General features: G+C 41.3%; 1 protein-coding gene across 5 annotated transcripts in view; it reads right to left on the reverse strand.

Annotated features, from left to right (window-relative positions):
- Positions 1–26,647, reverse strand: part of PLCB2 (phospholipase C beta 2) — a 48,683-nt gene that overhangs the window by 9,181 nt on the left and 12,855 nt on the right. For 2 of the 5 annotated variants that reach the window (XM_062576282.1, XM_062576283.1), the window contains exons 4-27: positions 22,988–23,128; positions 22,440–22,519; positions 21,772–21,825; positions 19,134–19,209; positions 18,426–18,526; positions 17,556–17,722; positions 17,200–17,346; positions 16,719–16,876; positions 14,448–14,530; positions 13,939–14,023; positions 12,671–12,842; positions 11,692–11,789; positions 10,883–10,979; positions 9,728–9,812; positions 9,101–9,225; positions 7,881–8,035; positions 7,271–7,435; positions 6,098–6,197; positions 5,778–5,882; positions 4,983–5,068; positions 4,444–4,537; positions 2,245–2,298; positions 763–973; positions 344–512 (exon numbers count right to left, since the gene is read on the reverse strand). In XM_062576282.1, the coding sequence (XP_062432266.1) occupies positions 344–512; positions 763–973; positions 2,245–2,298; positions 4,444–4,537; positions 4,983–5,068; positions 5,778–5,882; positions 6,098–6,197; positions 7,271–7,435; positions 7,881–8,035; positions 9,101–9,225; positions 9,728–9,812; positions 10,883–10,979; positions 11,692–11,789; positions 12,671–12,842; positions 13,939–14,023; positions 14,448–14,530; positions 16,719–16,876; positions 17,200–17,346; positions 17,556–17,722; positions 18,426–18,526; positions 19,134–19,209; positions 21,772–21,825; positions 22,440–22,519; positions 22,988–23,128 (2,808 nt within the window). Of the gene's footprint in view, positions 1–343; positions 513–762; positions 974–2,244; positions 2,299–3,768; positions 3,880–4,443; positions 4,538–4,982; positions 5,069–5,777; positions 5,883–6,097; positions 6,198–7,270; positions 7,436–7,880; positions 8,036–9,100; positions 9,226–9,727; positions 9,813–10,882; positions 10,980–11,691; positions 11,790–12,670; positions 12,843–13,938; positions 14,024–14,447; positions 14,531–16,718; positions 16,877–17,199; positions 17,347–17,555; positions 17,723–18,425; positions 18,527–19,133; positions 19,210–21,771; positions 21,826–22,439; positions 22,520–22,987; positions 23,129–26,647 lie in introns of those variants that run through there. The other 3 variants (XR_009958482.1, XM_062576284.1, XM_062576285.1) reach the window with 3 other exon arrangements.

Raw genomic sequence — 26,647 nt, forward strand, 5'->3', positions numbered from 1 at the left:
CTACTAAATGCCATGTGAATGGCAAGCTGAACTATCAGAAGAGTTTAAGCAGACAGAGTTTGATGTGCTCCAGGTAGTACTTCTCAAGCTTTTTCAATTGCAGACCCTTAAAAATATTTCTGTTGGATTTTTGTGACCTCTGGTCTAACAAATAAGCATCACTGCCAATAGACACTCTCTTCTTAACTATCTTGCATGGACCTGACAATTGCTCTGAGGGGCATTTTTTGCCCTACTTGCGGCCACATTTCTAAGCAGTTTCAGTGAGGAGGAAGCCGGTTTTCAGACTGTCCTTACAGGGCATTCCTAGGCTCTCTCCTCTGTGGAGGTGTACATTTCTTACCTCTGTGGCGTGCTGTTCTTTCTTTTTTCGAATCCCATCATGGTGTTCCTCCCCTAGTTGAATGAGGTCCATCTCCAGCCTGCCTCTCAGCTCCAGAACTCGGCTATCACTGCTTTCTGCTGCTTCTACAGGATTTGCCCATGTGCCAAGGTCATCTGTTGTCATACTCCTGCGGAACAGATACGGCAGCTGAGCTTCTTCTAGAGGTGCTTATACATTCCCAGCCTTCTTACCCATTTCTCAGTGGGAGTGTCTGATGTGCTACCAACTCAGGGAGATGTTCCGTGCCCATTCTATGCCTCTCTCAGAGAAAAGCAGTATGTTCCTCACATATGTTTCTCTGAAGAAGGCCCCTCCTTGGGTTTTGGGAAGTGACCCACACACCAGCTAGCCCTGCTGGAGACCTGTGCTGTATTTACTTCTTCTTCAGGGTTTTTCCAGGGTATATCATCCTTTTCTTGCCTCCATGGCATATAGGCGCTGAAAAGAGGGCAGAATATCTCTGCAGCAGCTCATCCTTGCGTTTGCTTCCTTTCCGTTCTAGCTCCTTCAGTTCCTTCTCTTGCTTTTTCAGCAGCTTTAGAAACAGCTTCATCTGCTGCAGTTCTTCAAGGCTGGCTGTCTGCGGCTCTAAAATAGAATGCAAAAACAGGCTGTCTTCTCTCACACAGTGTTTCTCGCACTGCTGTGATGCTTTTGGGGGCCAGGCAGCTTTTTTCAGCACTGCCATCACTCAAATTTTCTTCCTCTTTTCAGCTTTACTCACAGTTCAGTTCAACAACTGGTGGATGTCTGGCTTACAGAGAACCAGAATTACAGCATTTTAAGAGGAAGACACTTGTAATGTGTCAAACACATTGTGACACTTGCCAAATTACAAGGAGAGGTCCTCTGATCCCTCCTAGTTTTAACAGTATTCCACCAGTTGTGAAGAAGGAATGAAAGGGCTTTTCAAATAGACGAAAATCTAGGGGGAAGGATTCCTGTGAACTACTGGAGAACTTGTTATCTGGCAGTAGCAAGCGCATAAGACATGGTTATCTGTGGCTGAAAGGCCATAGGGAGTTATCGTTTCAAGGGAACTAACTTTTTTTCTTGGTTTGAAATGTATAAAAACTAACAGAACTTGTGGGTGTGGCTGCAACAGTGTTGTGTTGTGCAGGATCAACTACTTCCAGAACACTCACAGTGAGGAAATTCAAGCATACAGCTCAAAAGCAAGTCAGTAACATGTCTAGATTTTAAAATGAGAGCCTGCTATGCATCCTGATTATGTGATGCTTCTTGCAAAAATACATGTTCTGTATAATCATAGTTCTATTACAGAATCTAAATGGGGAAAATTTAATTTATGAATAGTTTTTTTAAAAAATTGCTGCACATAACAGTTATTTAGCAATATATCCTGAGGGCAATTTGTTTGCTCTTGTGACTTCAGTGTAATTTTGTGGCATATTTAGGCACACTGCTTACTAGTGTTCAGTCCCCATATATGCTGAAGTCTCCCTATAGCCATGTTAACTCTGGTTTAAGCAGGGCAGGTTTAAGCACACAGGTATTTGTGCCGATGACAGTTACCCAGTTGTGCTTGTATAAGAAATGGACGAAGGCAGCTCTGTGCCTCTCGAGACACACTATGAGCTCAGTTCCGGCACGAGAGCTGACCACACACCATAATGGTTGTTGAAATGGGCAAATGGTGCCTTAGGGAGAATGATTCACTGAGTCCAATGTGTGTCGTTTGCTCTCTTTGCCAGCTATGGCTCTCAGGGTTGGCTTGGGTGTTTGTTAATTTGCAAACCAGATTTCTTCATCTCTATCCCAGTCAGAAACTGAGCAAACAGGTGATGTAAGGCAACTGACATGGCTGCAGCCCATATGAATAGTATGAGTGGAGTTACCTGCAATTTGTGTTGTTCCTTTCACATTTTCATCCTTGGCCAAAGCCACTGCTCCTGAAATCACAAAGGAGGTTCTTGTTTGTATTCTGACCTGAACCTCAGGTTGAAAAAGGACAATGGAGAGCTCATCAGGAATATGGGCCACAGGATAGTTGTTGGTGTGAACAGAAAGGAATTAATTAAGCTACTGAGATGCTCAAGTGCTTGTGAACTCTGTTGCCAGATGCAACAGAAATGGGAGAAGGAATATCTTCTTGCAACAGAGAAAAAGAGCATTTGCTTTGTATTAATTGGATATTATACTAGTGATGATTTGGCATATCAGTTTTTTAGATTAGGTGATTAGGATTTTCTGGCCTGAAACTTGAAAAAATGGACTATTTTGATGCCAAGATATTTGAAAGGACATTGTAACCAGTTAATAAGGAATAAATACTGATTAACTTGCAATTTAGAAAAGACAGAATAGAATGAGGTAATCTGAATGAACAATGGGGGACATGCTCCTACCTGACCAGAAATTAATCTATTATTTAGGTTTAGAAGCAAGTTTGAGGAAGGTTCCTTCTAGCACTTTCATCAATACTAAATCTTTAATGTTTGTTGGCTATTTTGTTTTGTAAAACCAAAAAGGAGCCAGCACAAAAGCAGTAAAACTGTGAGACCTTTTCTCTGCCAAAGCTTCTTTGAATCCAGTAATAAATGCTGACTTTGTCTCTTGATTTCAAGAGACATTTCATTTATTTCAAGTAAATTCATAAATTTTTCCCAATTCATGTGACCAGTTAAACAGGTTTTGCCCTTGATATGTTAACTGATCCTCGTTTACTCTAATGGTCAAAACACAGGACTGTTCCATTCCTACTCTTGCAGAATGACAGATGTAGGATGTATTCACTCTGAAATTGTAATAGATCTTGTAAAGAATTTGGGGTTCAGCTGAGCTGATTAATAAAATACAGCTTTAAAGTCCCCCTGCCCCAATATTATACAACAGAGTTCTGGTGCAACTTCAGTTTCACATAGCCCTTGCAAGCCTTTCAAAGGGATTTGAACATGCTTAAAACTCAAAAGCAGTCAACAGTAATTTACAGAAAGAGACTCCTGAAAAGAGTAACAGATGTGAGGAGTAGTGAGCCATTATAGAGTAGAACCAAGCCAGATTTTAAAACCTTTCTCTCATAAATGTCCAGAAATGCTATGTCTTTGTTCAAAATCAAAGTCCAACCTGCAATTTCACACCAAGATGGAAGGCTACATCTCTGCCACACAAACAAGATAACTTTCTCCTGTAGGATGGTTACAGAAGTAGAGCAAATCTTTGGACATTTGCGTAGCAATTCTGCCAGTTCAAAGAAGTCTAAATCCTGTCTTTAATCAGAACAGCTGATCTTTTATCACTGGTACTATGGAGAATAATACAGGAGAAGGTCAAATAACAGAGCAGAGAGAAAGATGGTGGAAGATGAGTGTAAGTGCTTAGAGTCCAGTGTTTATTTCTCAAGGGAAACTGATTTCATTTACCTCAGGTTGGAAGCTATACTACAGCATGTCATGGGCGGCCTGGTAATGTGGATATGGATGATGGTAGAAGAACAGTTATAAATCCAGACCTAATGAAGGTTCTCTGGATAACTGCAAGGAGGAGATCAAGAAAGCAAAGGCTGTAGAGCTATCATGCTTGTCTGAATGTGTGCATTTCTGGCAAGACCTAAAGTATTTTCTAACACAGACTACTTCTTCCTTAGATGGCGGTTCCCTCTTAACATTACCTTCCCAGATCACTTAATACTGAACATGCAAAACTGAAGTCCTCTATCAGAGTCCTCAACCTAGAAAACAGCAATACTACCCTAACATGTATGAACTCTGCCTTGGAGGTGAAAGATGATGTTCATGCCAGTTGGGTCTTCATCCCATTTTTTGGCATTCTCAGTAGATACTTAAAAATTATTATTATTATTATTTTAATTATTATTGTGGAGTAAAATCAGTATACATGCACACATCAGGCACAAGAACTGGGGATACCTACAACTTTCATCATTACTGATAAGCATCAGAATTTAAAACAGTAACTTGGTCCAAGAAGTCCTGATCCTGATCCTAGGATATCCTTCTAGCACTGCCTCCTTCCAGCCTTCTGGGTATACAGGCTTTCACGTCTACTTTTAGCTCATCCCTAAACCACAGCTTTACCTGCAGGTCCATTTGAAAAAGTGTTGAATTTCCCAGTGGTATCTGGTATCCCATTAGTTTCAGCAGACAGGAATTTCCTCTGTGTTTCAGGTGTCTAAAATAAAGATCAGAGGTAAATCAAAGCACAACAAATGGAATTAGAAACTAACACATCAGTGACTAAAAGTCCTATCAAAAACACCCAAAGAGATGGCATATGTTTCCTCTATTATTGAGCACTTAATAAATTAGTCTGGCTTTCAAGTGTTTCCCTCTTCAGTGACGATGGTGTTAACCTACTCACTGGTAGAAGGAACTTCAGCAAAGTATGAAATACCCTCAGAAGCTTCTTCCACAGCTGTTGGTCTCTGATATTTTCCACCTCTACACTGAAGGCAGGCCTCTATCTGCCTCTGTCTAGAAGTAGTAAATAGATATATCCATTCTTGGACAGCCTTATTCCAGGATAGTGGGAAAGCCTCTTCACAATCCTCTCTATTTCTGGTGGAATCTATGCAGCATGTTTGAGAGAATATGACAGAATTTGAAAAAAACCTCACCTTCATCGAGTCATCTTTTTGTTTCACTGATCTCTTGTCTTGGAGACTGAAGAATTTAATTGGGTTGGAGAGAGCAATAGTCAGGTCTAGAAAAAAGAGGAATATCAAATAACTCATTGTATTTTGTTTTTCCTTGCCCTCTGGTTTCCTTTTTGGCCTAAGATAGGAAATTGCAGAGAAAGGATATTTAGTATTCTCTACTTCTAATAAGTTTCTCCTTGATAGCATAGAAAGAAGGGACTATCTTTTTGCCTCAGTCCCATTCTGAGGTGACAGCTCACAACTGACATTTAGGGACAGTTATATGAAGCTGAAAAGAGTATACTGCTCCCAAATCCAAAGCCAGGTTAAGACTTTACTAAGCTGCACAACTCTGTGCTCCAGCTCCAGTCCATTGCTGTATAAATCTGGACTGTTTTATGAATCCATCTTTCAGTTTCACAGGATTTCTGCCTTGAATAAAAGTTCCTTTGTATGAACACAGGGAAGAGGAGAAATAAGCATGAGATTCCTGCAGTCAAAAACAAAGGAAGTGTTGAAAAGAATTTTTGTGGCTGGTGCTGCTAAGTTCTTCATGCCTTTTTCATGATTATTAGAAGGTTTTGCCATTAACACCTACAGTGGGGTTTCTTTCCTCATTCATCTCTGTCTCCCACCTTTTGACTATTTGCTTTATAAAGGAAGATCACTGTATCCTAGTATCAGCAAAAACTCCCCTTCAAATATGGAAGACAAAATTCTCTCCCATCATCGCTGTGCAGCTTATTCCACCCCACACATTCTGATGCATACTACCTGCCCAAGCATCAGGAACATAGTCCTTTATTTCCAGGTACACAAATAGAGAGGGCATAGTGAGCGGCATGTTACTTTCACTGCGGAGACAAACATGGTGATAGCCTGAAAATATAAAGCAGAAGAGGTAAATCGAGACAGTTTCTCTCCCCTCTTGTCCATGGCTCTAATAGGATGAGTTTGAAGGCTCCACTGCCTACAAGCATATCCTACACCGTAAATTGAGTAGGAAAATACGCAGATGTTCCTGTCTTCTCCACTAGTTTCCAATAGATAGGTCTGAAGGGTACAAAAGCTGAAGGAATTTCCAAAAAATTTACCTGAATGCACAGCAATAACGGGAATGACACGATGACCAATGAACTTCCCTCCTTCCTCCCAAGCCACAATTTTGAGAGATGCCAACTCTGGCATCATGATCTATGGAAAAGACAGAAAAATGAACCTGTGTTCTGATCTCTAACTTCTAATAGCACATTGGTTTCACTAAGTAAAGCTTTACTCTCTCCTACTGCCAACGAAACAATGTCGTCTCTTCAAGGAAGTCACTGCTTATTTCTGTATCTTGTAATTTAAGGCTTTAGTTTGTCGCAAACATAATTGAATTTACAAAAACTCCAGAAAATACAGCTTTCTCAGAGGACTGACTGAATGGGTCAGACTAAAGACAGAATGGGGCCACTATCTCTCTTCAAACCATGACTTCCTTGATGCAATTTGCCAGAGAAGGAAATGTATTTGGAAGGATTATACAACTTAGCAAACATGGTAGCTTTTCCATAAGGGCTGTTCCCTCCCTCTCTCCAACATTTTTCCTGCTGTAAGAAAAAAAAAAAAAAATGTAGCCTCAAAAAACTTTTCTGAAATGACAAAATGTTTGTACCACATTACTAGAAGGCTAAAAGTATCTGCTGTTTCACAGTGCACTTGACAAAGATGAACACTTAACATGTATTTAGCCCTTATAACTTATTACAGAAAACCCAAACATTATCACTTTTGACTTTACTTCCTTTAACCCAATAGTTGCATTAGTAGTGACCACTGAATTCTTGTGGACAGATACGGCAGCTTCCTGTGATCTGGCACACCTCAAAACCTCCCACTGGTCCCATTACTTGTCCTCTATGTCTGTTTCTCATCGTATGTAACCACATAGGTTTAATTCTTTTCTGCTTCCTCATGCTTGAAGTTTTCAAAGTTGATTGGTGTATTCAGTCTAAAGTGCATCACAAAGGGGAAATTCTGAATGCCTGTTATTTCCAGAAATGTTTCCCATGACCCCTTATCTGTAAATAGAAATCTTCAGGGAGAATTGTTTTGAGTATAAATTATATGAGAGCACAACATATAACTTCTGGTGCGTCTAAACTATGTCTTTCAGACCTCCAGAAAGGAGTCCCTTCTGTTGCCACTGACCACTCAAAAACAGTGCTTTTGACCCACAAGATCTTTAAGGAATTTCTGTCTAAATTACCATCAAATGCTACTACCTTTTCAAAAACAAAAGCTTCTTCTTTCCATACAGGGTTAATGGAATTGGCAGTGGAGGTCAATTTGGTTCTGTATTTGCGTTTTGTGTCCCTTGGCAACCCAAACAGCTCTACTTCCACATATGTCTTCACACTGCGGTCTGAGAGGAACTGACCAGAAAGGATCTACGAACAAGAAACAGAATTAGCAACTGCTGAATAAAATAACATAGAACCCCCCTACTCATACCTCCCCCAACAAAGTCCCTCTCCAGTCTCAAAACACCTTTTCTGCTGCAGCTTCCAATCCATACCACAATATGCTATTATTTCACCTTTTCTTTCCTCATGGTTCTTGCTTTAGCACCTCCTTCATCCTCTTCCCTTCCCATCATCACAGCCTTGGATTCTTCTGTGTGGCAGATGCTAATTTTCCATTTTCATATGCTTAATATAAAATAGTGAAAGACCTGGGAGTTGCCATGGTAACACTCTCCTACAGGACTCTCTGGGTTCATTTGCTGTTAAGAACCCTACTGGGTAGTAAATAGAGGGGACATAAATGCTAGTTATATGCATGGTGTCAGCATGTGGTTATCAGGAGAGAAAGAGCACCATGGTTTGTACTTGCCGTGACAGACAGCGTACTTGCCACCACCACATCAGTGCGGTCCACAAAGAAGGGGTCAAACTGCTTGTCTGGACGCCGCAGGAATTCATGCTTAAGCAGATAGCCACACTGTCCATTGAACTCAAACAGAGCCATGTTCTGCTGCATGGGGACATCTGAGAGACATGGAGAGAGGAACACAGTGAGAAGAATTTTTGTGGAACCTCATCCAGTGGGTTGTGTGGTATAAGTGAGCTGAAAGAAGCTGTGCTTCTGCAGACTCTATTAGCCAAAATCTCACAAAGCCTCTTCATAAAATAATTAAGCCTCCCAGCACTCATCAGAGAAAAAAGCATTACAGCAGCTGTTTTGCAAAAGGTAAGTGGTTGCTCATGATTGTACCATAATCCAAGGGTGAAACTTGATTAAAACCTATTCTAAGAGGCATCTGCTCTTTTAGGTGTGAAGTGAGCAGCTGCCTGAGCCCTTTCACTCCTTCCCCTTTCACTTGGGGCTTTTTCTCAGTCCGTCATCTCCTCTGCTATTTCTTCCATTGCTAACACTGTCTTCTGGTTTCTACACCCATCTTTAGTGAGATATTCTTACCAATCTCTCCTCACACCCTCTCGAAGTTTCTTCTTTTTTCCCTCCTCTCATCTTATAGCTAGTCTCCTGCACTGTGTATATATAAGAGAGTGAGGGATGAAGAGGATGAGAGAATAGGTTCACCTGGAAGATCTTCTTTTGTCTTCTCCTCCTGGCTGTGCAGCAACAAAAGGCCATTCTTACCTGAGCAGGTTAGTATACTGGAAGTGACTGCACAGACAGGACAATCCCATAGCTAGATGGAACTATACCTGATGCCTCTCAAAAGAGCAGGCAGCTTAGGGGAAGGGCAGTCTTCTGATGTAACTGTGCACATTATGCAGCCTGACATTACAAAACAGTCAGAGGTGGTATGTGGATACGGAATGACAGCCAGTCCGTATTTGTGTGTATGCACAAGTGTGTAGGATTGGCATTGCTAGCAATGCATGCCAGGTTTGTGCTGAGTCTAGAAAAGTGCTTTTGGTCTGCAGGAGACAGAGTCAGGGAGGAAGAACACAGTGGGGGAGAAGGCACATAATAAACACATTCAGACCAACAGCAGTGTTAGGAAATAACAGCAAAGGAAGAAGTGACAGTGAAAATGAGCACACAGCCTCACCCACCAAAAAGCTAGAGGACAATGTGACACTCACCCATGGTCTGGAAGTTCAGTGCCACCATCTGACAGCCGACGTTCCAGAACATCTGGGGCATGTAATTAGAGGAGTCCATCCGGGTGCCTTTGGGATAAATCCGGCTCATCTGTCTCTTGTTATATCTACATTTACTCTATTGGAAACAGGTCTGGAGCACTTCTGCTGCCTGTGTACCCCAGGTCTAGCTCACATGTTCAAATTATGAGAGTTGTTGAAGTGCTGCTACCAACTGTTCAGAACCTTCCAAATGAGAGGAGAGGTTCAATGACAGGCTTCTTTCCCATATCCCTTTCTGCTTAAGAGCAAGCATCTGGCCATCATGGCTTTGTTAGAGTAGGATGCATCCTGTCAAGAATCTGTCAACAGCCTCCAAACCACCCTAGAATCTCTCATGTTTCTGGCAGCTACACTGTTCATTCACCCATTCTGCCTCTGACTAACAGTTAATCAGGTCCTGAAACCAGAAGCTGGTCATATCTGCCTCAGCCTTACTCAAGCTTCAAATTAGTACTCACAAGACTGCATCTTTTGTCAGAGTTTGACGTATTCATGCAATGTTTTATGCTCTCACTCTCCGTTGGTAATATAAACAGTTATACTGGCCAAATGTTGCCAAAAGGATACTCTACAAACTGTAGAGGGAACTTGGTTAGCAGATCATAAGCCTTCAACTCTGTGAAGGAAGAGATGACATAACTCCGGTTCTTCTCTAGAAACAGGAGATAAGAAAGCATTTAGACAAAGGCATGCCCAACCCCCCATCTCTTACTATTCTGTGTGTGGAAACTATAGCATGCAATGGACCTAGGAAGCATTCAGTCTGTTTATTCCCACTTTCTACCAGGTACTATTTTCTGATTGAGGCAATTTATTTTTCTCTGGTCCCTTGTGATGGGACTGAAGAACTATGTTCCTTATGAAGTTATTTATGTTTACCAGGGAGAGACCAGTTCACTATAGGACAGGAACTTCTGGAGTACAAACAGGATTGACTTGCAAAGGTATGTGTGCATATGAAAGAATTCACCTTATAGTGCCAGGCTATGCACTATAACATATACAGCTCCACACTGGGTCTCTGAACTGTACATTTATAATTGCTTAGGTAGCACTTAAATCACAAGGATTTATGCCCATCTATTCCTGGATTCTATTGAAATTTGGAGAACAACTTCTACCTGGAGTTTTAGTTCCAAGTGAATCCGAATATTCAAAGCAAAGTTTTGGGCAAAGTTTATTATTTTGTCAAGTTTCTCCTTCTTCATTCCCGTACTTACTTTCTCTCTCTCTCTCTCTTTTTCTTCTTTTTTTTTAATTTATCATTTAATCCACCTCACTCAGAGCTAGGTCCTATCATGTATTAAGAAACTGAGTGCATTTTCAAGATTTCTCTGTCACCAGCTAGGGTCTTAATTGCCAAGGAAGAGGAAGGCCAATCACAAACATCAGGAAAGACTGGGCTCAGTCCTGCCCTCAGAAACAGCAAAGCAAGTCCACAAAGACATCATTTACCTTTAGACAATTATTTTCTTTCATTCTCAGTTGTATAACTGAAGGCCAGATCTGATGCATCCCTATCTTTTCCTTACCAATTCCTTACTACAGGGAGAAGGATGAAAGGGAAGTGCATGTAGATAATACAGTGACAGAGAGAGATGACGACAGAAAACAGGTTAAAGAAAATGACAAAGTCAGCTGGAGAACACCGACATCTGAAGCATGCCTTCTCTGGTCAAAGGGAAATAGTCAGGACCCTGAAAGGGCTGGAGTCTAACTTACGGGAAGAGACTTCAAAGGAGTCAAATTTGATGGGTTGGACATAATTAACTAGGCTGGACATTTCCTCATACGCGGTCACTTCCAAACTGGCCGTGCCCTAGGCAGGAAACAAAACCCAAGAGAAGACAGATGAAGATGAAGAGACCTTTCCTAGCAATGAAACAAAACACACCTGGGCTTTACAATCAAAGAAATCTAATGGCTGTTCTGACCAGAGCACAGCTGTTTCTTTGGTTTCTTAGTCCTGCAATTATTTTCTAGGCACTGTGTAGGCAGAGGCAGGGCCTCCAGGCAGCTAGACGAAAACTGAAACCAAAACACTTTGTATGAAGAGGTATCAAGATGAATACTTTAACCTCTCAAAACATGGAGTCTGGAACAAACCTGGGACATTTTTTGCCCTGCTCTCTGACTGAAACTAGGAAGACAGAAGTGTGAAATAGATTTTCTATCCAAGGGGATGTTGATCAGCTACATCCCCCTTAATCAACTGTACTTCACATTTCTTTAACAGCTTTTATCGGACTAAGGCTAAGCCCCTCCAAACACCCTGAAGGCAAACAATTATCTGCAAATCATGCAGAATATCAAAGGCAGACTCAGAAATAATACCTCTCCTGCCATATTCTACACACTTGTAATATCATTTATATCATTCAGTTTCTCCTGCAGAAGTCTTGTTGCCTTGGAGAAGGGAAGGTCCCTGATCAGTCACAGCACAGCTCATTCCCGTTTGGGATTTAATCTCAATTCAGGATAGTGAGGCCCCAGAGAAACCAGAAAAGGAAAAGAGACAGCAATGATACTACCTCATCTGACTGCATCTTTTTAATTTCCTCTTCATCCAAGTTTCCTGGCTGTTCCTCCTCTTCCTCTGGTTCCTCTTCAGCCACATCACCTGCCCAGACTAAGCACACACAGCCAACATCAGTAGCACACTGAGACAAGACACTGTAGATTGCTCACTGGAGCTCCAATATTAACTCCACTAGCAATGCAGAGTTACAGGAGACAGACAGATCTGGAAAACTGCCCAAGCAAGCCACACAGGAATAAGAAGCGGAGGAAAAAGAGCCATCATACTACTTTATTAACCAAATCCCAATATGAAAAGGCCGAGCTCTGGACTAGCATACTGAGGAGACTCAGTCATTCTTACTGGGGGACTCCCTCATACCCCAAGATTCACAACCACAATGCTGTTTCCCTCAACAAGGGTCATGCACATTTTTGGGACTGAACATCTGGTTTCCAGGTTCTCTGTAATGGTGTCTTTCTTCCATTCATATGCTCCTGTTATGACAGGGGCTGAAAACTGACTGTTCTGTCTTCAGTTCTGTGAGCCAATAGGCCTTGAGACTGAAGTGGTGGGGAGGAGAGCAGAAACTGAAGGTTTTATAAACCTTCAAGAACTTTAAGGTGGTTATCAGAGAGTTACAGATAGTAAAAAAAAATTATCCACACTTCTGTAAAACCAACAGCCAGTGCTATCAGTGAACTACCAACCCATGCAGCCATAAACCTCAGAGCAGGCAGAAGGGTTGATGAGCAGGGAATTAAGTTGGTTTTCTGTTACTGGTTGGACTGAAGCCTCTGAAAATATTCTGAAGGCTTAATTTCTCTTCCAAGCTTATGCTTCTTCTTGAGATGCCTGAATTAATGACTGGTATCAGCTTGCCTCAAGATATTGAGTATTGGGCCGATCTGGAAGGTTTCCAGGGCGGGGCGGGGAGGGGGGAGCAGACATGCTCATCGTACTGTACAAGTCCATCTTCCCTTCAAACACACCTGTATCTTCACTGTCCATAGAGGCTGGCTGCTCAGTGATTTCTGGTTCTACATTTCTCCCTTTCTTCAAGGAATTTTGCCTCTTTCCAGCTATAGATTGTTTCTTTTTGTTCTTAATCAATATTTTTCCCAAGAGATCTTGAGGACTTGGTAGAGGAACTCCTGGCTTCAGCTACAACAGAGAAATTTCATACTGAATTTTCATCGCAAAGACAGAAACACTTGGCTTTCCAATCCTTTCCAGTATCATTCCTCTGGCTACTTATTAGTGCATGGAAACCTCTCTCAACCATTGTATACTTTAACTTCTCTACATTCTAGCATATCCTACTCTAAAACTTCACCTTCCAGAAGCTGGTTTCAGACCAGCATTTTGCACGTATCAGTCCTTTCATGTTCTGTTGCCTGTGTATGCCATGCTGTTTTTAGTCACTCATCCCATACAACAGTTAAAAAAAAATGTATTACCTGGAGCCATCCACACACCTTCTCACTTCACATCCACCTACTTCTCTCATTATCCCAGAGCCTCGGTCCTAGATCAGCATTCACATCATATTTAAACTATCTGCCTGAGGCAGATTTGAAATAAGATATCAGAGTAGCATATGTGACTCAAACTGTGTTTCGCAGTATAGAGAGCAACAGGCCTATTAATAATTATTTTAATTAATAGTCTAAACACTCATTCTGTTTCTCCCCTTTGCCTACACAGGGACATGGGTCTGGACAACAGGCAACTACCAATATGCTCACTGCTTCTTTTCAGTTCTTTTGACCTCAATGCTCAAAAATAGTTGCTTTTGTTAGGTGTCTCCGCCCCCTCCACTACTTATCCAAAAGGAATTGCATACTTAGGCAATTCCACTGCAATTGGCTTTGTCAACTCTCCAGTCCCTTACTCTAATATTTCTCTTATGCTCCACAGAATGCATTTAAAATGGTACCATGCACCAGCATATACTAACCCATCTTGACACAATTGGTACAACTTGGTCACCTAGAGCTCAGTTTCTAAAGTCACTGAAATCACAGACTGTTAAGGAAGAGCTGAATCAGGCAAGTGGTTAGGAAAACCTCTGCAACTGAGAAATCCTCCCTCCATTTTCCATGTTGTTCACCACTATAAACCAGGCTTGTTATCTGATGCACTCTCTCTCAATCCTTGTATCTGCTGTGGAGTCTCCAAAACTGCAAGTAACCTGTTTTCTCACAATGATCTCTTCACCAATCAAGGTTCTTCACATGCCACTTCAGGCTTCACTTACTGGGTATTTTTCCAGCGGCTCTGTCAGCAGCATGTTTCCAAATATAGTTCGGCAGTATTCAGCCATCTTTGCCTGCTGCTTGGGTCTAACAAACAAAGAAATCAAACAGGAGCGAGTAGGAAAGCAGATGCCCAAATCTGCAGCTTAGCATGAGTGACCACTTGAGATTCACATATTCTACCCCGTAAACAATCTCTTACCTTCTCTCCAACAATTATACAGATCCTGAAATACTTCTCCAGGATTAATCCCTTTTATCCATACTCTGTCACCCCCAGCTAAGGGGATGGGCAGTTATGGTGGCTCTCATTCTGTAGCTTTACTTCTCGCCTTTCAGCTCTGACCCACTCCCAACTGCTTCATATATCTCCACCAGTGTTTCATTTCACTGTCCTAAAGCTCAGCCAGGGACCCACTTAAAACCAGGCAGGCCTTGCCTGTAGACTTTCTGCTCTGGATAATAGAGAAAACAATTCACTCATATCTGATCCCAAGCACCAGATACTCACGAGTCCACATGGTTTTCAAAGGACAGGATAACAGGATAGAGAGATGTTTTGAAAGCACTTTCTGCAATGGCCTCAATGGCATCCTAAAGGAAGGAAATGGTCAGAGAGAGAGAAAATAAGCACTCGCTAATATCAGAGCCATACAGCTGACTACCCACTGAATTGACCTCCAGTTTTCAGATCTCCAAACTGATCATTGTCAGGAGTTCTCTCTAATGCAAATGAACTTCTCCCAGTAAGAAAGTGACAGATTCTTTTCCAAACCTGTCCAGATTTCCAGCCCCAGAGAATACAAGTTCCACCTCTAAATCCCTGAGATTCTCTTTCAGACAGCTGAAGTCAATAGATCACACAAAAAATAAAGCCAAAGATGCAAGAATGTGAGTTTTTCTTTTTCTTACATGGCTAAGAGAATACATAAATGAATATGAAAACATCTAGTCAGAGAAACAAACCACTGTAAGATGCACTTCAAACTGGCAGAAAAAGATGGACAAAGCACCAGATCAAATCACTTCTAACCCTTTTTATACTTACCTCTGAATCTGTCCAATTTTATGTCATAATTTTATGTTATTTTACCTGACTATAAAATCTTTCTGTCTCATAGTAGAGAGCACTTGAATGCTCAGTAGTCAGCAGTGCTGACATTTCAAATGCAGATACCATGGAAACATTCTCAGTATTAACGATATAAGAAAAAAAATCATATTTTCCCCAAACCCCTACTAAATTGCCACAAACTTTCCACTCTTTCCTTTCTGGTGCTGCTAATCAGTATGTTAAAGAAGTATCATTTGCTCCTTTGCAATTACCTCCCAAATTTTATTCCTGTCCATTTGTGCACTAAGAACAGTGATACATGGACTGCAGGTTAAACACTTAAGTACAAATTTAGCATCATGACTTCAACCCGGGCAACCCCTCATCCCACAGACCAAACCAAGGAGTCAAAACAAGCAATCAGCCCTCTCTACTTCCTCCCAAAATCCTGATTCAGTAAGCATCTTAGTGAGGGAGGCTGCCACAGTTGCTCCTCCATTGGCTATTTGAACTGCCTATCAAATAAACCTTCAAGGTTCAGGAAAGGAAAAGGTGCAGAAGAAGCTACTAAAAGGCCACAGGCAACATTATAGAAGGGAGGGAGTTGTGGAGGGAAGGATCTACTTATTATATAAAACTAGAACTTGGACACATGCTGAGTTAACGGGTTATAATTTCCTTGAGGTACAATCACATGCTTTAGAAGAACTTGCTACAATTACAGCAGCTACAGCTGTCATAATTTCTCCTATCCATAGTGAACTGCTGCACAAAAAGCAGCAGGGGTATTACAGGATCTAGGAAATTACTGAATATGACAATACCTCTGATCATTATTAAGGATCATGGATGTTCTTGCCCTACACATAAATATTTTGGGAATAATTAAGTGTGGAAACTGGAGGGAAGTCACAGAATAAGTATTAAGAGTTTACAAAAAAAAATGCCTTTGCCCGCTGGCAGCTGCTGTAAAGGAGTGCAGGAAAAAAAAAAAAAAAAGTGTGCTGCATTGATTTTTAACCTACAAGCTGTTTGTAACTGTGGTTAAATGCCCTAAATTTCCAAGTGAGAAGCAGGCTTTGGACTGTGCTTCTGAAGCATGTGATCTGAATCATCAGGGAAGCTGTCTGCCTCTGTGTGGAGCACACTCCACACAGCCACGTAATTAGGAAGTAATTACAATATTCCTTCAAAGTGCTCCCATGTGATGCTCTAAGACACAAACTTGCTGTAGATCAGTTAGGAGACAAACTCATTTTAATCCTTTGTTTTCTAAAAGCCGTCTTGATTTTTGTTTTCCCAACAGGCATGCATCTATAAATCCACTGTTCTCATCCAACTCTCTATCCATACATCTACCTTGCTACACAACTACACAACTTGCAGTGTATGCAGATATACCTACTCAACCACCTCTCCATCACTCTTATCTGACAGCCTATATTTCACTCATTCATTCATCTTCATCCATCTAACAACTCTTCTGGTCCTCCCACTCCAAAAACATACACAAACTCCAACCTATTACATATTTGCTAGTCTTTCCTCCTATCTACAAATTCATTCACTTGCCATCTTCTCATCAACCATTTTCTCTCAAACATCTTTGCCCTTAACATTTGAAGGGACATGCATTTGACAGTCCCTTCAGCCAACCAGCCTCCCTGAACAGAAGTCAGTCTAAAACTAAGCAATGTAAAACATATGTGGAAGAAACTCCTTCCTTGCCTTGAAGAGGATCTCAGTTGTCATTGTGAACCCATGAGTGATGATTGGCTCCTCATCTGGGGGACGGCCCTTCCAGCAATCCAGCTCTACACAGCGGCAGCCAGCCAGCAGTGTCTGGCGGTACATTTCAGGAGAGGAGATGCCAGAAAACTGACCAGCTGGAGAAGAGTAGAAGGAGTGATGCCCATCGTTATTTATTCATGTGGGACATTTTCCGTGTAAGCTGGAGTAAAAGAACCAACCCTCCGCCTTCCTTGAGCAGGTGTACATGGCAGGCTGGCAAGATGTTTTAGGTAACAGGGTGACATATCTTCCTTTTGCACAGCATCTAACTGTCACACCCCTCAGGTGTATTTCTGCCCTCAGTCCTTCAAATTTCAGGGCAGATACATCTGCCTGATCAATTGACAAGATCATTCATGCATCCTTTGTGATGGCACATATGCACATGAGCTAAGGCAGACTATGGAACTGCCTGTACCTGTTAAGTATGTGTTGTGTGATGAATTGATGAAGTAGTGTGAGAGCGGCTGGGTCATGTCCTGGTTCAGCACTAATTTGTCCAGTGCTATCACGTTGTTCTCAGGCCCACAGAGGAACCAGACCATCCCCTCTGGAGACAACTGCCCTATGTGGAAAACAAAGCTGTTAATGGCAATGAAACAAAACAGTTCTGGCACCTCCTTGTCATTGCATGATAACATAAGGGCTTATGAGAATTAGGCTGGCTACTCCCCTGGGAAAGTCAGGGAAGCAGACAGTGTGAGATCCTCTGCTATTTTCCTGCCACAGCAGGACATTACAGAAAAACAGACCTATGTGCTGAGCAAGACTCACCTCTCTGGATGTTAATCCCACTCGGCTCATATTTCTCTATCAGACTCTGCACCTGTTCAGGTTTGGCTGGTGGGAAAAGGACGTCATTGAGGCGAGAGTCTCGCTGCTTCTTGTTGATAAATTTTGCCAAGTGCTCTTTGGTCATGTAAGGCTTAGCTTTTAAATGACTATGGGAAGAGAAATACAGAGGAACAAGGGTCAGACCTGTGTATTACCCAGGAAAACTTCACAACGGAGAGATTGGTCCTTCCTCTGGTAAACCAGCGGGTGCCTACTCCTCTGGGCCCACAAACTCCTGTCTTGTCTGTGTTTCTTCCTGTAAACAATGCTTCTCACTGTGACCTTCCTTCTGTTTCTATATTCTTCTCCGTAATTAATTCAATACCGTTAACAGGTTGTGCTGAAAGCATATTTTTGCCATAGATTTGAACTCTGAAAGGGCCTGAATTTTAGAACACAATGAATTGCTTGCCCTGTGAAATCAAGTCCACTTAAGAAGTCACAGATTTATCTGCTTGGGGAGGGGGGAAAAAAACAAACACTGGTTACTTCTAAGGACCTATTGTTCTCACCCTGTACAAGGCCTTGTTTGGGGGTAGCCACAAGCCCTGTCACATTAGGATGATCTAACATTGACCTGGAATCAGCACTTCTGAAGGTGACAACTGAGAGTTCCTGCAGCCCAGTGAGGCCTCATCCATTCTGTTCAGACTGTCAGTGAAGGTGCTAAGTCACCATTTTGTGACCTCGGTACCTGCCCTTCTAGGAAAGCTTGAGACCAACCATACTATACAGCACTACAAACCCTTGTTCGTCCTTTTTGCCTAGTCTTTTGTCTCAAGAAATCACTGTGGCTTAAGGGAAACTTACTGTGAGGTAAATATCTCATCAATCTCAGGCCGAGGACACAGGTTCATAAGGAAAGTTTTATACACAGTCTCAGGGAAGTCCTCTGGGTTGATAGCATCATTCTGAAAATGAAAGAGACATGTCAGTATCACAAATCTATTACTGCCTTCATTTCTCTGCTAACACTACACACCCACAGTCCAGCACTTAAAACATTTGTTTGTGACAATTTAAATGAGCAAATGGAGCATCTGGTAAGCTGTTGAGAAAAGAACAGATGGAGTGGAGAAGTATTGTGGAGAAGGCCTATTTCAGAAGGGACAGTAAAGCAAACTGTCCTTTGCTGCCTCTTGTGTGGTTGTAAAAGCCAGAGCATGATGCACTGATCAGAGGCTTGGATTGTACTCAGCAAGTTGGTAGCTGGGCCAAGATTAACCTTCAGATCTGTTGCTTCAAAGAGCAGACAGTGGAACAGGTAAAGCAGGTGGAGGTGAATGTGCTGCTTCTTGTGCCATTTAGTACCAGTGATAACAGAACCACAAGTGTTACTGCAATATGAACAGTAAAATTTAATCTTAGCATGCTTGCAGTTAAGGTAAAGGCATGGCTTCACAGCAATTTATAGCGTTTGGGCTGCTGATTTTTTCAGAGCCAAGGGCATCATGTCAGAATAGGCAAAAAGATTTTTTCAAACTAGAAAGACCTTTGGCTACCTACTAGGATCCTTACCTTGCCCTTTGGAAGATGACAAGCACTTAATGCTGCTTCCACTCTCTTCCTATCTGCAGGGAACATCTGAAAAATACTGACCGGGGCAAGGGGGAAGGGGGAAATCAAAACCACACTGTAACTAGAGTGAAATCAGAAAATCTGGATTTGGTGGCTGAGAGAAGCAGCCAAAGTGCAAGATATACAGAGGAGTGCTTCAGTATGTACAATGAAGGGAATAGTCAAGAATATTGCAAACATGAATCAGAGAAGGAAGACAGTGTTTCTACTGTAGATATTTTGACTGTTATCTTAATACAGAGGTTCTGCTATGGGCTCGATCGGAGCTCTGACACTAAGCTGGATTACTTTATCTTTAGAGTCACTGTTGATTGTCCTTCCCTCTTTCCCTTACCCTCTTGGAGGTGACCTCTTTAGTCTCGTTGGCAAAGTTCTCAGAGACACCTGTAAGATACTATCTCATGCAATAGCAGGCATTTCAGTACAAATTTACTCCTAACTAGACAAGACTCAAAAAAAAAAAAAAAAAAAAAAAAACAAACAAACAAAAAAAAACCACGAACAGGTAAATCTGCTGCTGTGGATGAAGACAAAATTTATGTCCTGGAAACCAAAGGCTTTTCATGAATTTGAGGAACAAATCCATCACACAGGCAAAGAAATTGCTGTATTACATGATGGATGCACAAAAGGCTGCTGCTGCAGAAACCAAACCTCACCTCCAATTTAGAAAGCTGGGTACTGGTCTGCAGGGCAGAATTCATTGTGTCAAGTCTTCACCTTAAAGCATGCTCTTTGCTATTTAATGTGATATTAACAATAACTGAACTCTCCCTACTTTTAGAAACTCCCAACCAGCAACAATGAGGACTCCTCTGTGGATAAATTCAGATGTCACTTCTATTAAGCTCCTGGTGTCTCAGGTGCTCACAGGCAAAGAACAGGAACAAGAATACCAAATGTGGTAACAGGTGGAAAAGTGTTCAGTGGGAGCTGCAGCAAACTTATGCAAACTCATTTTATATTGGTTCCTAAAAAGCCTTTTGCAAGGCAAAAATTACAGCACCCTTGCTATGCTTCAAAGGGATGTAAATATCTAAAGACAAAGGCAGATGCTTAGTGAAATTTCCAAATTTATTCAGATATGGAGTTTTGAAAGCCCACTGAACATTTACCTGCACATGGAGATGCTAAATACTTTTATAAACTTTGCTCTTAATCTGGACTATTTAGTGGTCTAATACTTCGGATAGCAAAGCACTTTTAACTACTGTGCCAGAGAGAAAGACCAGAGCATTTAGGGGAGAGACAGCCTGCAGAGATTATTTTAAGCTTGTTTTGGAAAAAATAAGTTCTTTTCTGTTTGCAGTACGTTGCTTGCATTTTAAAGATCAATTTAAAGAACTCTTCCCTAGTGCGTCACTCATTAAAGACCTACACATTCTAAAAAATCCTTTGACAAATATACTAGTTTCTGACCAAATGAAATTCTGCTGACTGGTGGTTTATAAAACAAACAACAATAACAAATGTTTATTGTTGAATAATAATCAACCATCCCATAACAGATTTAGCCAGCACAGACTCAGTCTAAAATTATTAGGCGATATAACACACAGTAGGTAGTGCATTTATTACAAGTGATTAGCACTTGCTTCTTGTGATGCTATAATGCAGCACAAAGCCAGAGGCAGAGTGGTTCAAAACCTTCCAGTGAATACTTAAGAATGCACTAACTACAGGTCCTTATTCTTAATATAGAGGATAATTTATGCATCGAAAAGAGAATTCAATACTGCAGTGCAGTCTTTTGTCACTATATGTGTTGAATAAACATGGAGGAGCCATAAGACCAGTCATGGAATGATTTTAGCAGGGAAGACACTGAGTGGCACAAAATCAATTCTAGACTCCTGCCACACATGCAGTGGAAGAGAAGGAATAGGTAGGTCTTTGTTTCAACAAAGCAGCCCTGGCTGATTCTCATGGCAGCCTTACCTCGATGCACAAAGCCAGCCCTGGGCATAGTGAAATACAGACCTCCACTCTTTTGACCCTGAACCAGAATTAGCCCAGAGATCTGTTCTCAAATACAGAGTAAGGGCTGAAGTCAGCAAAATCATACCAGCATAGAATTGCTGTAGTGGTAATACATGGGGAAAGGAGAAAATAAGAAAGGAGACAAGAGAAAGCAAAGGACTGCTAGCTCAGGCTAACTGGGGAGCCAAGCAAAATGCTCTCCTCTAGAAATGGATCGAACACAAAGTTTCTTACATTAAAGCTAAAATGAGTCCTATACTTCATCCACTCTTCAACTCAGGTTAGCCAAAAAAATCCCTGACAAGAATATTACCAGAGTTGTTTTTGCTGATTATTACTTGGCAATAGTCAGGAAGTGAAACAACTTCTTGCTGCAAATGAAGATGAGCTTCAAAAGACCTTCCAAATTTTGTCCTAGGTCCCTCTGTTTGTGGGGGTCCACAGGTGCAGCAGGAGTTCTCTCATGATCTGAGTCCAGTGGCTTTACCTCCTTTGTGCAGCAGGAGCAGGCAGCTGAAGCCACCAGACTACCATCCTATCACCAGATACTCTGTTTAGTCTGGCTGAACACACAGTAAAGACAAATATCCGTACTTACTTCCTGACAGGAATTTTCCCCTCTGCATTAAGCTGCATCTTCAGCTTTACCAGGCTGTGAAAAAAGCCAAGGAAGGATGAAATTTCACTTGCAGGTTTTATCAATAAAGAGAAAGAAAGAAAATACAATTGGGAAAAGAACCCAAGAGTTAACTAATAATCAGAGTCCTAGCAGACTACAGATCGTGAGCTTTGCCTCAGACAAAACCTGTTCCCATTTCCTGGATGAGATAAGCAAATGCTAAGAGCTTAAATATCAAAGTAAGAGATTCCTCTGAAACATTCGATATAGATATGAAATAATGGTATCTGCTATTTAGTGTTCCTCAGTGATCCCAGGTTGCCAATCAAACAGTATTACAGAGACAAAAAAAAGAGAGCATTTCTTGGAGCTCTGTGACTGCAGAGGCGACATATCTCAGGCTCTGAATCTCTGTCTAATACCAAGTGCATTTTCAAAAAGCTCAAGTACTTTGGTGGCAGTCAGCCGCCGTTTGACATATGTCTCAGCTAACAACACCCTACCTCTACCTTGGGGCTCCTGAGCTGACACAAGACTTGTTTTGGAGGCTGTCAAAAGACTTGGATGCTGAAGCACCTTATATTTCTGGTGTAGAGAGGGTAGTATATGAATGTTTTAGAGAACAACATTTGTCAGAAACCACTTACATTTTCTCTAGGAAGGTGTATCGAGAAGCATTGTACGTGAGAGGATTCCGAACAATGGCCATAATATCCTCAGCCCAGTTCTGGGAACAAACAAACACAGAAGGTAGAGGCAGTTGGGCATTAGGGAACTGCACCAGCCAGTACACAGCATCAAACACTGAAATGGCATGGACCTGGCAACAGTTACAGCCTACAGTTCTCAGTGGCTGCTCTTACTTCCTGGGCCTGGCTATATCACCTTCCTCCTGCCTATATATAATTAGCTGCTGGAACTTTTTCACCTACTCCTCTCAGCTGGCTGTTTATCCATACAAAGCACAGGAAGGACAAAAAAGACACACTAAACTTCTTCCACTGGTCCTGTGTGCACAGAAGTTTCTAAACTACAGAGGTACCGTGCCTTACTGGAACATAATCCTATGTTTATAACCTTGTCAGTAACACTGACAGGGTTCGCATTCCTGCCTTCCCCTCTTCTTTTCTGCTCTCCCTTGAATGCTTTAACCCGTGGTGTTCCCCAGAGCCCCTCTCCCCTCAAGTCCTGGTACCTTGCCAACATTCTCCTTGTAGGACACAAAGTTATGGAAAGTGAGATCCACCATGTCAGGGCCAGACACAACAGTCAGAGTCTTAAGCAGGAAGGTGCTATGTGGGTAATCCAAGTTAAAAACCTCTCGGAGCTTCTGGCACTGCAAAAGAAAAAACAAATCATGATGAAAGGAGAATGACACTAATTGCTAACCTGAAAAAACAGGACCTAAACCCAACCTCGACCCAAATTCACATCAAGTCTCTTTGAAACTTGCAAAATTGTTCACGTTATCTTCCTTGCCTTACATTATTCATAATTTTTATTCTGGAGTCTACCTTACCTGGATCTTCCAAGGAACAGAATATTGTGACTAATACCACTGCACATACTATTTTAGCATGATGAAGTGCATACTGGAGATTGCTCTTAAAATTCTTTGTGGGACTTCAGCCTGAACTTGCAAACAGGCAAACGAGTATCTGGTCTACTCAGACTAGATGTGCATACCAGGCTATTACAGACAGCCACTTGTCAAATCACTGATAAGGTCTTTTAGATTAGCACTATACTTTATGCTACAGCCTCTCTGCACTACATGGAAGGTGTTGTTTGGGATCCTGGCAAGTCTATCCTGGTGTAGATCTGGTCATTGGAGAGATGGGCTCTCTCTCCAATGCTGCTAGTTTTCAGTTTGTAGAGCTGGGTTTTTCCATAGCAGTTGTGGTATCCTACTGTGATGGCTCACCAGAGATATGTTTTGTTAAGTATAGGGCTCATTCAGTTAGTCATACTGGGGTTTCATCACTGTATGAAAGTATTTATAAAATCCCTTTACATTATTTGGCATTCTCTGTGTTCCTATGTAAGGCATCACTAAGCCAAGGTATCCTGGAGTTATACTAATAATCGCTGTTTACAACAAAAGGATAAAATTCCCATGTCCTAGAATAAAGCTCTACAATTCATTATTTGAAGTGCAGGGAAAGATCCATATCAAAGTAAAGAGGCTATCAAAGTGCTTGCTCCTTCAGAAACTAAGGACAAAATTCATACTCAGGCATTGTCAGCACAGCATATCAGATTTGGAAGTTTAACTGAATCTGAACTATCAGCTGCACAAATGTAGTCAATTGGATGCATAACTGAGTTACTTCAATTCAACAAGATAAAACATTAGCACTACGTTAACACATTAATAATACCATGCATTAACCTCAACAGAAGAAGTTTTAGCTAAATGACTTTACCCTTTCATTTGCCATAAACTTAGAGCACATACATTAGTGACCACTGTTCAGTTTGTGTTTAGTGACTTCCTAAGTTGCTATTAATTGGATGATGTCTGAGTTTCTGCAAGTTGAGGAAAGTGAAATCCCTCATCTTAGACTTTCAAGGACCTCTAACTTGCCCTGAAACTAATTCAAAAAACCCATGCACAACTGCTTGTTTTAATCCCACAGTGACTCAAATCCAAGCAATTCCTTTTCTGCTCTTCACGTTTGGACTGTAATAGTTGAAATTTCAAAACAGCTTGGCTTCAGGCATTCCTATGGGTTTGTGCAGTATCACACAAAGAATTGCATATATATTTTATAAGGCACTATGCAGGCCTTTTTCATTGTATTTTTGTAATATATAATAATGTAATATATTTGTAATTTCCAAAACACTTGCAATTTTGACATATATATGGCAAACAGGCATCTTTAGGAAAAACAGAATGGTCTGGATTATAACTCAAGATCATCTGACTACTGTATCCTGCTTCATAAAAGCAATTCTTCTCAGAGGTAACTCGGAAAGCTGTATAATATGAGAGTAACTGAAATGAGAGAAAGGAGAAGTCAGTCAGATAAAAGGAAAAAAATACCCAGAAGATGTACCTATTTTCTAATAGTTAGGAAATTTTTAGAATGGCACATTTTTTGCATTGTGAGCAGTTTTCCTTTGCAGAAAGCACCCACATACGCACAACTCCTTCCCACACTCATAGCAACCTCTTCATGGAGGTTAACTTCTCATTACAAGTGGCAAAGCTTTAGCATTTTGGCTTCAAATTTAACTTCATCTCACAAATCTGCTGGCATTTGTTCAGCTTCCTTACCTCTAGCATTGTAAATTATATGAAGCTAAGACAATAGAGAACTTGTGGTTTATGCTGACCTCATTTCCTGTATTTGTTACAAGCTAACTCCTCCCATCTCTTCCTTCTCTGTAATCCAGTGTCACTTGGCTCTCCAGGAGACATTTTTGTTCATAGTGTGTTCCTAGCAGGCTAAAAGCTATATTGGAGCTTCTACCTTTCTAGCTGTACTCTGCCAGACAAACTTGACACATGCAGTGTTTCACAATGTTTTCATATCTGATCACCTTCCTAAAACAAGAAGTTCACAGTTAGCCTTAGCCTATACAGCTTTTTATACCCCAGGTACTTTAAAAGCGTTACCTTATGATGCCTTGTAACACCCTGTGAAGTTTTTTGTTAGCCTCATTTTGTGAGAAGCAAACTTCACAGAGAGAGTAAAGTAGAAGAAAGAATGATCTTGTCAGGGATCTAAACTGATGATTTACATCCCAGCAACTGATTTCTTGCCTAGTCTTAAGCAAGTCACTCAATTACTTTGTGCTGCCTATTTTACATGGGGATTATTTCTGCCACAGGATGAATACTACAGTGCTCACCTAACACTTGTGAGGACAGTGACAGAGGACTAGGAACTTGTTGCTTGTCCAAGGGCACAGAACCTGATGCCAAGTTTAGTTCTTTCACAACCCACACTCCTTCAATGCTTTGTGCTGCATGTTCACTGCATAATGACTTAGTGCCACATTGTAGCAAGCCATAAAGGAAAAATAGGAATTGCTGCATGAAAAGCAGGACAATCATATCACCCATGCAAATCAGAGTAAGGGAAACATGCTTAGCAAATCCACTTCAAAAAACAACACCAAAACAAGCCAGATGAACTACAGATTCAACTTTTTTTCATTTCCCACCCTCCTGATTTCCCTAAAACTCATCTGTATAAATCAGATTCATAACCCTGAGAAAAGCAAATTCTCATGCAAATATAAAAAAAGGACAAGAGACAGAGAGACTAGTCTTTTCACCACTTGAAAGAAGATGCAATCAAATGATAGCCAGCTTCTGTTGCAGTTACACGTGTTTACTACCCAATGGTGCTTTTGTATCTTCATGAAAATAATTACACAGTGCAGGGCTTGTGATAGGAGAGGACTGGACTTGATAAACCAAACAGTTTCTTTCGACCTTACATTCTTGATCATGACATGCAACAGCATGCCAGAATAGTGGTACCAAACCTGTGAAGAAACTAAGCACAAGAGTAGGCTTATTATCAAAGCTGTAAGAACTGGAGTGAGAGAAGACCCTAGCAAAGAGCAAACATGTCCAAGTCTCTCTGGTTGCTGCTTCCTATCTGGAGGGGAATGTTTCCACAGGCTGAAAGACTTTTGGAAAAGAAAGGTTTTGCTGGTTACTGGAAGGAAAATGAAGCACCAAGATTATTCAAATGTCTTTGGCCCTGCAGGTTATGTTCATGTTCTTATTAGTAGCACTGTTCCATCAGGGGATTCAGCAAAAAGATAATTGCTGAGAGCTCATGAACGCCCAAGGTGGGGAAGGCTCTCCTGCTATCTTTTGCACTGTGAGGGC

Source organism: Rhea pennata, chromosome 5 (genome assembly GCF_028389875.1).
Source record: "Rhea pennata isolate bPtePen1 chromosome 5, bPtePen1.pri, whole genome shotgun sequence".
Lineage (NCBI taxonomy): Eukaryota > Metazoa > Chordata > Aves > Rheiformes > Rheidae > Rhea > Rhea pennata.